The following is a 13,547-nucleotide window of genomic DNA, read 5'->3' on the forward strand; positions in this document are numbered from 1 at the left end:
CTTTTGTTGGCTGCGAAATTGTAATTTCCTTAATACACTAAATCTGTTTTTGATAAGAAACTCGCCGCCCTAGTCAACTTGACTTGTGCTAACGCCTATATCTTTATATATCCTCTACATTTTGTGGTCCTTTGGCCCTCAGCGACTCGGCAGCTTGCAAATGCTCCCTTTAGGGACATGTTATGTGTGGGGCATATGTTGCTCGCTAAGGTTTCAAGCAACTTGCATATTTAGCATCAGATCACATCGAAGCCTGAGAGAAAACTCAGAGTGAATAATTGTTCAAAAGAAGCCATCAGGGGATTCCTTCATAGCAAGAAAAGTCTATGACACAATGTAGCTATATACAAATTGATACTGTAGCTTACGATTTACCCAAGACCCAGACCTCTCCATTAGAAGAAGTGTCGCTTGTCATGTAGAGACGGCCCGACTTGTCGAAGCTAAGTCCAGCAGGCCTGAAGCAACCTGAACTCATGCTAGGACCATTACCTGAACACCTAGTGACGTCGGGGTTGGTCATGACATCTGTGTAGCCAGAGTTGCTGGAGAGGGGAGCTACGGGCTTGTAGGCTCCATCGCTACCCTTGGTAAAGGGAACAACCACTAACTTGAATCCAGTTGTTGGCTGTCGATTCCACGACCCATGGAAAGTCACATACAGATTGCTGTACGTTTCGTCGAATTTGGAATCAATCGGGGCTGAGTGTGGCATGAAGGTCAATGCGGGTGCAACTGCCTTTGTATTGCATGTGTCATCGCCGAAAGTGCTGTTTGGCGTAACAACAAACCAATCCCCAACTTTGAATGTCTTGTCGGTGAAATCGCTGGGCTGCCAGACCGTAAAACATGTAGGATAGCCGTACCAGTTATCATTAGGTTTCGTGACATCGCCCATGTAGTGGAGCTTCTCGCTTGGGTTGTTTTGATGGATATCCTTAGCGTTACCACTCACGGTTCGTTTGAAGTTATCGCCGCTGTTTTCGACACCCCAAAGCCTACAGTACGATTAGTGATTAGGGCAATCCAGATGAGACGAATAACTACTGACATGTTGTTTCCATCGAACGTGATTCCGACCTCGTTGCGTTGCCCATAACCTGCATTCCAACCACCTGACACGTAGTTGTAGCCTCCACTAGGCATAGCGCTCAAATCGAAAACCTTAATGATCGCACGGCCCGTCTTGGGGTTCCCGGCAGCAGTATCAAAGTTGTCATTTGATCCATGAGAGACAACCAGCAAATTCGGCTTGTGAGGCGCGACGAGGAGAGTGCGAGTGAGATGTGCGCCACCATTATACATACCGGTGATGACGGTTGTCCTGGTTCCGACTGAGCCGGCGGTAGCATCATAGGGCCAGGAGTATGCTTGCGTCATGGAGCTAGCATACAGTGTTTTCCCATCAGGACTAAATGCGATGCCATGATTGAGGCTGTTCAGTGAGATCAGCATCTTGGTAGAGGAGCTGCAGCCGTCAGCTGACATGGCATGGTATGAAATTCCTTTTCCGGATTGTACAACAAGCATATTTCCAGCCGAGTCGAACACGATACTTCGCGGGCTGGTCAATCCGCCGAGGACTTTAGTGGCTTTCCAACCACTGGCCAGAACAGACGAGAATGCAGCAGATCCGGCACCGGAGCAGGAAGCAGGGATCGACGCTTTCACGGTAGGGGTGTTAGATGGCTTCACACTGGTCACAATGGTGGAAGGGATCGTGGTTGGTCGAGTGGTCGATTTCGGCACACTGCTGGTCGCCGCAGGGGCTTCCAAGAGATTGTTCGCAACCCAGGAGTTGAAACTTGAGCTGCGAGCAGCGTTCAGATCGTGGATCCATTTGCCAAAGGCCTCATGCACGTTGAAGGCTGAAGTGTTACTCGAGGGCTGTTCTACTGCACCAGTACCAAAAGCCCATGCAAACTGGGTAGTCCCAGTACCGTTCAAAGCAAAGCGGGTGTCTTCGTTGGATTGCCAACCGGTGCAGCCACGACACCTCGCTACCATAGTGTAGTGTGTGCTATTGGCCGTTGTTCCTTTCATCAAGGTATACTCGGCCCCGTCGTATTGTAGAGGAAGACTGATGCCACTGTCTAATGTTAGAGGATCTCTTGTGAAGATTGGGATATATCGTACAATGCGAATCGAGAGGATGGTATTGAAGTCTTGCCATTGGGCCACGCAATAGTGAGTGGATTCCACACCATAGTTCCGCCCCAAGCAAATCCTGCCCATGTATTCTTCACAGGCGCGGTAATCGAAATGATGGCATCATAGGGATCAGTAACATTACTGGGGAGGGCAATCCCAAAGCTCATGCCACTCTCCGTATTCGTATAAGTCGAGAAGCATATCTTGGTGACAGAGTCACAAGAGACCTTTGAGTCCACCTGGGCGTACACTACACAGGTCTGTCAGTCTGCACTCTCTCCCATAAAACTGGGCTTTGCTCACCGTGCCCGGCAAATGCCACCGCACTGCTGATCAATTGAATAGAACGCATGATGACTTGGGAATGAGGCGTACAGCGTGCAGTCTCAGTCGTAGTGTTCCGCATAGGTGGTGGTCCCTATCTTCTTATGTATGGACCACGGGGCCCCCACGGTGGCAACTGGGATTGCACAAAGCCGTGCTGGGGCATCTCCAGGTTAGTTTAGAATTCAATATTTTGCGATATGTGGATGTATACATTAATATGAAAGCCTTGAGTGAGCTCTTCAGCGAGCATGTCGACTGGCCAATCTACGCTGTTCAATTTGCAAAATGCGGCCGGTAAATCCGACATCAGTAATTTGTCGATGTCGGAGGGAGAGTCGTCGCTTTTGTGCGGGTTTCAGGCTGAGTACGGCATTCGAGAGCGTGGATTGATTCGGCTCGCTTGAACAAGAGATGAATTCCGACGGGGGTGCTGTGAGGCTAATTAAGGTGCATGTACTACAGCATCATATATTTTGATGGCATGTGGACTTGCGTATTTCCAGAAGATTACAAGCCGCAACCTGACCGGGATCGCACACCAGGTTGTTCAAATGGAGTACGTACGGTATAGTTAAGCCTTTCCTAAGTCCGCCTTCTGCACGTGGATGCTCGTTCGATCGAAGCCAGATCCGGGGCGATTGCTGCGTCATTTGACCTCTCTTCATTCTTCTTCATCTATCAAAACTGCATGCAGTGCCCAATGCCTCAGTAGGTGTTGCCAACGCGACCCTAAGCTGCGGTCTCTCTAGAATCATCAGGTTCAACATCAACAACAGATAGTAATGTATTGTATGTTGATGTGTAAGACAAAACCCCATGGATTGACTTGGGATACAAATTTGAAGTTTATCAATGCCCCCTCTAATTCCAGCAAGACATGCACCTAATCAGAGCTTCCTGTTAATGTTCCGTATTGGTTGCGGATGTGGTGCACACAAATGCTCCTACGCGTGGGCTAACACCTGATCTTGTAGAGACGAGAGGTCACCAATTGTTGATATGCTGTTCACTTCTTGAAGAATATCTTCTAGCCATGCAGTAACAAAATGCCCGGTGGCTGATTCTGCCTGCGCTACAGTCTGCGCCCAGGCTGCTAGTTCTTTAGAGCCCGATGGAAGGAGGTGACTTTCTTCCGAAAGGCGGGAAAGAGAATCATTGGCCTTTTCTGCCGCGAGAGAAAACTGGACCTGTAGATAAACGGCTTGTAGAAGTAGAGCCCGCTCTTCCCGCAAACTCGTAGCAAGAGATTGAAGCTGTGGAAGCACGTTTGTGATGGTGGTAGGCGGGTTTGAGTGGTTGAATGATTGGCTCTCTCCCTGAGTATGCGCATTTATCCTGTCTGGCCAAGCCTGGCATACTCTCGCCGGCCTGTTGATGGAATCGAGGGCTTCGAGTAAACTTGCGCGGGATGTTGTGTACCGATTGTACACCTCTCTGAAATGAGATTCGGACAAAGCCGTGTCAAGTGCAGCGCTTTGGTCTCCGCTTTGCTTAAGTGGAGATGCGTTTTCAAGAAATTCGGACTCCTCTGGAAACTTAGCTAATTCATCTTGCACCCACGCCACTATCTCGTCTCTCGCACAACCAAGCGCATAGACTTGTTGTTTCAAATTTAGAACCGCTTGTGGGTTTATCTTTGCTTCCGCTCGGGCTGAGTTGGCGCCATTCATGGCCGCCTTCGATTCCAGAACTTGCTTTTTTAATTTGAAGACCCAGTCTTCGACATCAGAGTAGCGTGTGAGAAGTTCTAATGGTTGCAAGGGAAGACCTGGCTGCTCTCCTACAGCGTCTCTCACGAGAGATCTAGGGTCATTTGGAGTACTTGCGGGATTAACATTGAGAAGCTTTTCAAGAGAAGCCTGGACGACCTGGAGCGAGGAGAAACGGCTTCGTTGTCGAAGAAGGCACACATAGCCTCGCGTGACGTCGCTATCGTACTGAGCACGAGTCTGGCTAGGTAGTTCAATGAAATGACCGTTGCGAAGATCATCAAGCAGAGACTTGAGTTCGTGATGGCGGGCATGGGCTCTTGATCGTGCTTGGAGGGCGTTGATGTATTGGAATCTGATTTGCCTTGAATCCGAGAGCTTAGGTACGACCTTGGAAGAATCAAAAGGGCACTCAAAGCTCAAATGCGGATATCCTGTGCTCGTGCTAGAGTTGAACTGGCCCAGCGAAGTGGCCATGTATCTTGAGAGGACCCTTCGGACTTTTAACGTTTCTTCCCTGGAATTGACGAAAGGCGACAGCGCCTTATCGACTTCTGAGAGTGGACACTGAAGAGGAGCTGGCATGGCGAGAACGGTTCTTCTTTGGTATGTATTGACTGCAAGGGCGTCGAGACAACCTTGGAAAGGGTTGGAGGTTCCAGAAAATGCACAGCAAAGAGCAAGCGAGTTCCAAGGTTGTGAAGCCACTCGGACAAGCTTAGATCTAGCCCCATGCGGCTAGTAGGGACTAGAAAACACGCTGTCACGTGTACGATCGCCAACTTTACATAATTTGACTGTCTCCTCGCAACTGATACCTCAAAGAGGACTTGTCCCTCGGATTCTGAACATAGAAGACGATCAAATGGCTACACGAAGCAATGCGAGTGGGAAATTTTTCATTGCTATATATATATCTGTTCGTTTCCAACAGAGCCATCAGTCTGTCCATAAAATCCACTACCAGAAGGTGCTTTGCACTAATTCCTTTGTACGTGACGCTATGTCTAACCGTGAATAGTCGCTGTTGACATATTATGGCGGATTTGAATTTCCCTACTGAGTAGCTAGTCCACCTTGCACATTGCAACTGTTTCATATCTGCCCTGCATTTGGCGCTCAGGAGAACGCGCAATCATCCTTCCTACCTGCCCGGGGGGTTTTAAATAGGCACCCACTGGCCGGAGGACTTCGCATAGGGAACGAAGAACCTATAGGTCCTGATTGTGATGGGCACTACCATCACTATCCGACGCTTTGGATGCTTGCTCTTAATCGCCTAGCTATCGAAAGCGGAGAGGCGGCATACAACAAGCAAACAATATCGCTCGCCGAAGCTATCCACTCACGACTCGTTTACTATAGAAACACCAGTCGGCCGCAGATGTGCTTGGAAGCTGTCCGTTGACTTTAGGAAGACGTTGAGAAGTTGAGGGAGGCAGCTACTTGCGAGGAAATATAACCAGGCGCTTGGCGTTCTGTGACTTCGTTGACATAAGGGATGAAATGTGCATTATCTACCGGTGAGGCGCGTTGGATAGTCCGAGCCGAAAGTGCCCTTCAAAGCTGGGAAGAAGCCGGCTAGGTCTCACAGCCTAAGATGGGCCAGAGAGCTGGAATAAATGCGGAGAAAGACTTGCCGCCAATTACCCAGGGAATGTACGCTGCGGCTCTGATACCTGGGGGTGAATGTAATTGGCGTGCGCCAAGAATGCTGGTAATGGAAAACGGTATTCCTGTTCACAGAAAAGGGAGGGAACTAGTTGTGGGACATCGGGGGTTAAGTTCTTGCAAAAGCGGGTGTCCTAACAGAAATACTGATACAGGTTGCGTGGTGGGCAGGCTGCAAATAGATCTTTTTGGGCTGAAGGTAGACGGGTTCAGGGAAGTGCAACCCTGCGCCAATGCAACGAGAGCGCGTTTCGTCTCCACATGGACTCGATTGAGAGGCAAAGGTGCGAGGGCAGTGTGCCTTGGTTGGGGACAGCAAAATCATGCGTGTTGGACCCTCGGCTCGGACTAGTGCTCGGACGCTGATACCAGCTGGCAGGCCACGCGCAGCGCTGTTCGGGCAATTTTTTCTGCTGTGAGCATGCAGATTAACCGTAACATGACGCAATATACGCAGAATGAGCGGCCGAGGAGCTGCAGGACGTGAGGGAGAGGTTCGTCCCCAGATAATGGTCCACTCGATGATGAAGTGACTCTGGGCGAACAGTCGGAGGAGCAGCGGCCATCGCTGTTGAGAAAGGCAAAGCCGAGAGGCAGCTGCCGGGGAGGGCGCAGGAGAGTTTTCGACGTCGGCACGTTACGTGCGCTGATTCGCCGCGCGATAAGAGGTCGACAGCGCATCACTCTGTTCTGGGATGGGTCATTGACGTGGGCGTTGAGTGGCGCAGGGCAGGAAATGAGGCATCAAGGCCAGTTGCAGGGTGGAGGGCGAGGAGGAAGTGAAAAGCACGTAGCGAAAAGCAATTGACAGCAGAAGTGTGTGGATATCAATGTTCGCGACGTGCGCATCCGGCGCGGACGACAGCCGTCCACAGGGCGAGGCGCATGCACAAGGAGCCGTCGTCTGGACGTGGCGTCTGCTGGGGAAGACGCGCCTGGCCGTTGGCGTGTTTCGTGGTCGCGCACTTGGGCGGTGGATTATTACCACTAGCAGCATTGTTATTTCGCCTGGCTCGAGCTTCTCTCATTTTCTCAAGGGGTCATCCTCTTGCATCGTCGCAGCGCAACCCGAACCCTTTCACTGCCCACCCAATCCCCAATCCCCCAATTTCCCCTTCCATCCTCCGCTATCTGCCGTCCCAGCGTGTGCGCGCGCCTGACGACTGACGACGACTGACCTGAGACTTCATCCCTCACACATCCACCCTGTCTCCGCTCCCGCCCTCGCATCCCCCCTCGCCGCAGCAGCGGATGCAGCCCTGCGCACCCTGAGGCAGCCTGCCACTCGCTCTCACTGCCATGCCCTTCTTCAAGAACGTCTTTAGGTCGAGGGACGGCCCTCGGTCTTCCTCTAGGGCCGCCAAACATGCCGACCACAGCGACGGCCCTGCCGCCTTACCAAAGCCGCGATGGGAGGAGTCGTGGTCCCGCAAGGAGGTCGCTCCTAACGAGATACAGGAGCTCATACATGTCTGCACGCAAGAGATGAAGTCACGGGCCCTGGACATGCCCTTCTTGCTGCTCCCCTTCCGCCCCACCTCCGACCCCAGCGCCGCCCGCAACTTCGTCCGCAATTTCTTCAGATCGTCGTACGAGGGTAGCTCGCAGTACTCAGGCCCGGGTCTACACCAGGAATTGCGCCTCGCCGAGCCATTGGTGCTGTGCAGCATCATGAAGTGGTGCTGGAGCAGACTTCCGGGGGGTGTCGTCTCCTGGGATGCATACGAGCTCTTCCGCATTGGAGAATCCGACTCCAACTTTGCTAGACACGCCTTCGACACCTTCATTCCCCTCAGCGTCGACTCGGACGCCCGCAAGCACATCATCTTCGATTTCTTCGATCTACTGTCGGCCGTCGCTGCCCGAGGCAAGACAAATGGCATGGGCGGGCGCAAGTTGTCGAGGATGGCAGGCTGGTGGGCCTTTGAGCATTCAGACGATGGAAAGGGCTTTGATGGGGGATATCGGTGCTGGGCAAAAGCTGCAGATGCCGCAAGCCACCTCTTCTTCGCATACCTGCGATCGCTCTCTCCGGACTCCAAAGCTATCGGTGGCATATCTGCGCTGCCTCGCTCCCTCCAGGCGCTGCTGTCCCAGACCGAGTATCCACCTCAAGCCCCGGTCCTCATGCAGACTGTTACAACTAAGGTGGTCATGATAGTCGACTCGGTCTCCCCAACCCCTTTTGCCCTCCTTCGCCGGGCTAAGCACTTTGAATATCGTGACGACGACGAGGCGTTACAGCAGTTTTCCTCTTACGAAGACCCAGTAAGGGCACTGACGGACGAGTGCCGACGAGTACTACAATGCATCTCATCTACCAATCAGTCTGTGATATCCCCTGAAGGGGGCACGCAAGATGCTTCTTGGTCTCGATTTGAAGATTTAGGATTCTCAGGCCTCCTCGAGAGCTCGAATTTTAGCAACACCAACGGCACTTCGCTGTCCGGAGGCGGTCGCGAATTTTCATCACTCCGTTCGGGGCCTCGTTCTCGAAACACCGACTTTGGTCGACCTACTACACCTTCTTGGGCAGATTTCTTATCTTCTGGATTTGCCGATGAAAACGGCCACACGAAACCTCCGCCACTACTATTGCCCCCAGATAAAATTCTCCCACCCATTGGCGAAGCCGCCCGGGTACACAGCTCTCAATCTCACATGCGCAATGGTCTACAAACTCAAGATGACTTGGAGCCGGGTGAGCTCGCGAGTATCACCCAATTTGACTTGGATGATACATTCTGGTGGGTGTGGATGACGAGTCTGGCTGGAGAGGAATCCACGGACCGCAAAGCTGCTTTTGGCAGATGCACCTTGATCGAAACGCGTATACCCGGGGCGAAGTGGCTAGTGATTGAAGAGCAGGTCAAAGGCGCTTCTCCTGGGCCCGAGGAAGGTGCCTACATTGCGGAAAAGAAAGGACGTTTCAGTTTCACGAGGCGAGGACGCTTAGGGCGCCGAAAATCGACCGGAAAAAAGCCGCTAGCCCCTTCAAAGGAACCCTACAATCGCACAACTTCGGGTACGCCTATGAGCAAGACCAGTATTGGCCCAGATCAACATGCTCGAATCCAAGCTGCAGCTGCAAGACTAGCCCAGAACCAAAAAGATCAGGTAGCAGCGCAACACACAGCTCAGCGGCGGGCACGTGTTGATGATGCAGTTTCCACAAAGACGAACAGTGTTATGACATTACAGCCTGTTCTTATGAGTGAGGCCGCTCCGGCAATGAAATGGGACAAGAAATTTGGCGAAGGAGCGAAGGATCCGAACAGGGACCGAGAAACGATCAGAGCGAAATATCTGGGCGATGTAAGTGCGGGCAAAGGGTCGAGGGACAATCTCCTTATCACCGCCAACGGGGGTGCGCCATCACTGTCTCGAGACTTCTCGCACCGCGATCTCCCCTCGCTCCCTCTAGGCGAAACGGATGTGCACAGTTCGAGAATAGATGCTCCATCTCCCGCTCCCCTACCAGCCACTCCAAATCCGGGTGCGATCAAGTCTCAAAGAGGGGAAGCTTCTTCGGCAGCTCAAGTACCTCTGCCAAACGCCACCCCTATGGCGCTTGATGAGAAGGTGACAGAACAAGGGGACTACCTAGACCAACATCCAGCTTTAAGGAAGCCTGTCCCTGAACGCAAGCCCGTTGGCCCGTCTTGGCAAGATAATCGTGCTGCAGAGGGACAACCATCTACTTCTGAGGCTGCCCAACCGAAGAAACCGTCGCCGAAGAAGCTGAAAAAGAATGCCGCCGCCGGCGGCGGTGGCTTCAGGAAGTTCTTTGGTGGCAAGAAAAAGGCTGACACAGCTATATCACACGAGACTGCCACTCATCTTGAAGGTGAAGCTGGCTTGCAGTCTCCAGATTCGTACGCCGGTGACGCTTCAGTGCAGCCTCAAAGTCATCATTCTCCTGTGCGCGACCCGTCTCCAACTTACAGTATAGAGAAACAAGAGCCTCTTAGAGCCCGCTCTCCAGTACTTGAACCGAGCGCGGACGTTTCTGCTGTCTCGCAGAAGTACCATGAACCAGCTCGCCCAGCTGAACCAAGCACTAACACTCGTGAGCAGAGGGATGCAGACCAAGCTTTTTCTCGGTTTGACCAAGGCCCAATGGACGACATGCCAGCCTTCGTTCCCGACGATGATTCTGACGATGATGAAGCCCTAGTTGCGCTGGCCGGGCCCCCTCTTGATCAGGCGCATCAAGGCTCCTATCGGCGAGACGTCCACACTCCGACCCAAGAGGTGCCCGCAGCTAAGGATGATGTGTCTGAAGAGTCGATAGACTTAACTCGTCAAGTCTCACCTTCGCAAGATCGATGGGCTCAGATCCGGAAGAATGCAGCCGAACGAGCAGCACGACTCAGTGAGGAGCAGTCTCGTCGAAGCCAGAGCCAGAGTGCTCGTACAGACGAAGGTGAAACTAGCGGGGAGGAAACGATTGAGAGCCGCGTAGCTCGCATCAAAGCTCGTGTTGCCGAGCTAACTGGCAACATTGAAGGAGGGCAAGGAGGCGCAAAGCGATGATTGGAATCATTTCCTAAATCACCAGGTCTGTTGTCTCTCTTCGATTTGCTGGCCCCTTCTGCTGACGTCCATCTCAGGTGCCTGTCATTTTGCGTTAACAAATACACCATTGACGCTTTCCCAGCATTCCGAGCTCTGATACCCAAATTTTCCGTAGTCTTCCTGGATCTACATATAATACCCTCTCCAATGTGCAGCGTTCGATATCACAGCAAGCAACAACATTCGTCTTGGTTTGTCCTTTTGTTCATGTAATCTCAATTTTTTTTTTTCTTTGGTGAAGGCTAGGTGGGCTCTGTATCTAGATGGTGCAAGTTGTCCATGTTGATGCAGTTCGGAGTGCATGCGCAACCGTAGGGTCATCCATAGTTTGGGCGTGGGTTGCTGTGCAAATTCCCCGAGTCGAATAGTTGCATGTTGGCGTACTTCATGCATAGAATGGACTGGGGGGGTTGAAATTTAATAATGGTGTGAGAATGAGGTAGACAGACAAATAAGGACGCACATTTCCGTAATATGCCAATGTCCCCAAAGTAAACTTTGTGCTAACGCCTCCCCCTTAAAGTAGGATTAACTCGACCCTTGTCTAAGGCCTCGATGAGTTGATGAAGTGTGACAGCGAAGCCGGTTTCGACTTATTCACAAGCAGTTTAGACTCACACTACGATATGAATATTACTTGTACGGGTATCAAAGCAGCCACCAAGTCATTCGACTCAGAAGGCTCGTTATCAACGGCATCCCAGAACTCTACCAGATCCAAGCCGTTAAAACCTCTACGCTACCAGCAATGCTCCTTCTAGACCTACTTCATACGCAAATGGCCTTGGACGATCTATCCAATGACTTGAAATGGGGTGAGGCTAAGACCATACAGCGTAATCAATTACGAAACATAAGCCCGAGTACATCAGTGTGTTTGAGACTCTTGTCTTATCGTTGACGAATGATTTCTAGTAGAGTCCGGTATCAGTGTCGGCCGAGATGGAGTTGAATAGAAATAGTGATTGCGCACCTGTAAGGAATTCCTCGCTGGGGTCATGTTAGCCAGGCCATCTCTACGTTTATTGGCTTCATAGTTGATGTGAATGGGGCGAACATACAAACTCAGTGTGATATAGCCATCCCGATCCTCATCATACTTCTTGAAAACATCGGTCATGCGTTTTAAGCTAATGCACGCTTGAACAAATAGGTCGAAGCTAATTGCATTCTCGCCTCGCCTGTCATATGTGGCATAGAGCAGTCGCACGAATTGGGCCGAAAGGCGGTAGCCAAAAGCTACAAGAGCCTCGGTGAACTCATTGTAGGATATGCTGCCTGAACGATCTACATCGAATCGGTCGAAGAGTCCTCGCCAAGCGGAGAGAAAGCCCCAGAGACCGCTGTCACCTCGTTAGTAGCCGGGAGAAAATGGGCATGGAGGGTATTGACGCAGACTGACCAGAATTCGTCAAAATTGATAGCGCCAGAACGATCAGTATCAAACATTCTGATCATCATGCGCACCGTATGGGGGTCGAATGGGGACCAATCACCGTTCACGAGAGCAGTACGCAGCTCGCCCTCGGTCAACTGACCGCTACCTGCGAGGGTCTGTCAGCCTTGATTGTGGCAAGTGCAAAGGGACATACCATCTTTGTCCACAGCACCAAATAATCTCCAAAGAGCCTCTCTATCATTGCCATCTCGCGGCGGGGCGGGTGTAGGTGGCGGTCGATTTACCACTGGTGGTCTTCCATGGTAGCCTTGCGGAGGCGGGCCTTGGCCGTAGTTCTGCGGTGGGGGAGAACCGTAGCCGTCAAAGCGGGGATCGTGGCGCTGCTGATCGTAGCGAGGACTGTGTTGCTGGCTGTTGTAGCGAGGATCGTTGTATGCCCCAGGCGGTGGTCTACTGTCGTAACCGCGACCATAGCCATCACCCGGTCGTAGTTCCTGCCTGGAAGGCACTGGCGGTGGAGGTTTGTTGTGGTCGGGACGCGCCGACGAAGTACGAGGCGGTCGTGGTGCCTGTTGATTGTTCCCGGATAGAAGTGCGGCCGCCTGTTAAAGTGTCAATTTCTGCCACTTCACACTGTTCTTGTGTGCTGGTGGGTAACAAACCTGCTCTGGCTCCGCGTGAGCGGGCAACCTGTCGGGGTTGAAGCCTTTGTTGTATGCCATTGTACTAGGTCGAGGTTTGTGGAGGATATATGAGAGTAGAGAGTAACGGCACGAAGGACGGAGGCTGTATATATAGAAAGAAGTGAAGTCAGAGCAGGGTCACAGCCCTCGATGCGGCTGACTTGCGGGGCTTGGTACGATCCACCGATGCCCAACGAGGTAAGCGAACTCAGCAGCCACGCACGTGATCGTGATCAGAGAATCGGCCCTTCGTATTAGTTATAGCAAATAGATCTTAAATAGGATAAATATCACACATTCCTAAGGACAATTTACCTCCCATTCTGTTTCCAGAAGACGTTGATCATTCTTGTTGCGCCTCTGAGGCCCGTATTACCTGGAGTGAACAACGTAGGGACATTCTGGGCAGAAGCATAGATTGTGAGAATGTTGCGAAGCTGACAGGAGATTGAAACCCTAAAGTTTTCCCCGTTAGTGAGAATTTGGGGAGATACGGCATTTCGGTACTAATACTCATGGCGGAACCTGACAGCGATATAATTCGGGCGAGGAACTGGCATCCTCTTGACATGCTTCTGAATTCTAGTAAGAGAGTTCGCAGAACAGACTTTTCCTTTCGGTGCTTCGCAGTGAGAGCTGGCCCCTTGCGTACAGACAAACTTCAGACACATAGGTTCAGGAAGCAGTCTAAAAGAAAGGGATTCGAGATGAACCGTATGGTGCACCTTTAGATAGTCTGCCCCAGAGAACACCAACTGAATCGAGGATACCACATATTGTTGAAGGGCCTTCACTTTGGCTTAAACGAGTGCAGGAAGAGACAAAATGGAGATAAAAGGAAGCAGTGGCCAAGCAACCATTGGTTCGTGTTCGAAATTATGGAAATAGGAAGGAATTAATGTTGACACTGTCCGTGAAGGCAGCTAACGTAGAGGTGAGGTGATATGACGGTAATAGTAGTGGGAAGGCCTTGTTGATCTACGCGCCCCTCCGGTAGAGATCTTCCAGACCGAGATGCTGAGGCTTGCC

General features: G+C 51.6%; 4 protein-coding genes across 4 annotated transcripts; 1 reads left to right on the forward strand and 3 right to left on the reverse strand.

The window, feature by feature from the left end:
• Positions 1-308: 308 nt before the first annotated feature.
• On the reverse strand, positions 309-2,503 carry BDR25DRAFT_344903 (cellulose binding iron reductase-like protein; the record flags this gene model as incomplete). Its single annotated transcript, XM_033693991.1, has 5 exons — positions 309-324; positions 369-998; positions 1,052-2,089; positions 2,137-2,401; positions 2,455-2,503. 5 exons carry the CDS (start codon positions 2,501-2,503, stop codon positions 309-311), a joined length of 1,998 nt encoding a protein of 665 aa, XP_033544390.1.
• A 713-nt stretch (positions 2,504-3,216) lies between these two features.
• BDR25DRAFT_267026 (uncharacterized protein) lies at positions 3,217-4,745 on the reverse strand. Its single transcript, XM_033687028.1, has one exon. The coding sequence runs from the start codon at positions 4,662-4,664 to the stop codon at positions 3,423-3,425; it is 1,242 nt and encodes a 413-aa protein (XP_033544391.1). The 5' UTR covers positions 4,665-4,745; the 3' UTR covers positions 3,217-3,422.
• A 2,216-nt stretch (positions 4,746-6,961) lies between these two features.
• On the forward strand, positions 6,962-10,855 carry BDR25DRAFT_344905 (uncharacterized protein). The gene is made up of 2 exons (XM_033693992.1): positions 6,962-10,419; positions 10,472-10,855. The coding sequence occupies exon 1, from the start codon at positions 7,158-7,160 to the stop codon at positions 10,392-10,394; it is 3,237 nt and encodes a 1,078-aa protein (XP_033544392.1). The 5' UTR covers positions 6,962-7,157; the 3' UTR covers positions 10,395-10,419; positions 10,472-10,855.
• A 222-nt stretch (positions 10,856-11,077) lies between these two features.
• BDR25DRAFT_267032 (EF-hand) lies at positions 11,078-12,664 on the reverse strand. Its single transcript, XM_033687029.1, has 5 exons — positions 12,498-12,664; positions 12,029-12,437; positions 11,839-11,980; positions 11,498-11,779; positions 11,078-11,426 (listed from the first exon to the last, which is right to left on the reverse strand). The coding sequence occupies exons 1-5, from the start codon at positions 12,555-12,557 to the stop codon at positions 11,348-11,350; spliced, it is 972 nt and encodes a 323-aa protein (XP_033544393.1). The 5' UTR covers positions 12,558-12,664; the 3' UTR covers positions 11,078-11,347.
• Between the last annotated feature and the right edge of the window lie 883 nt (positions 12,665-13,547).

This window comes from Lindgomyces ingoldianus (assembly GCF_010093535.1).
Source record: "Lindgomyces ingoldianus strain ATCC 200398 unplaced genomic scaffold BDR25scaffold_29, whole genome shotgun sequence".
Lineage (NCBI taxonomy): Eukaryota > Fungi > Ascomycota > Dothideomycetes > Pleosporales > Lindgomycetaceae > Lindgomyces > Lindgomyces ingoldianus.

Coding starts and splice junctions, on each gene's coding strand:
- BDR25DRAFT_267026 (XM_033687028.1), bottom strand. CDS start 4,664: ATGGCCACTTCGCTGGGCCAGTTCAACTCTAGCACGAGCACAGGATAT.
- BDR25DRAFT_344905 (XM_033693992.1), top strand. CDS start 7,158: ATGCCCTTCTTCAAGAACGTCTTTAGGTCGAGGGACGGCCCTCGGTCT.
- BDR25DRAFT_267032 (XM_033687029.1), bottom strand. CDS start 12,557: ATGGCATACAACAAAGGCTTCAACCCCGACAGGTTGCCCGCTCACGCG. Junction 11,981..12,028: donor TGGTGCTGTGGACAAAGATG/GTATGTCCCTTT, acceptor AGACCCTCGCAG/GTAGCGGTCAGTTGACCGAG. Junction 11,780..11,838: donor ATCAATTTTGACGAATTCTG/GTCAGTCTGCGT, acceptor ACGAGGTGACAG/CGGTCTCTGGGGCTTTCTCT.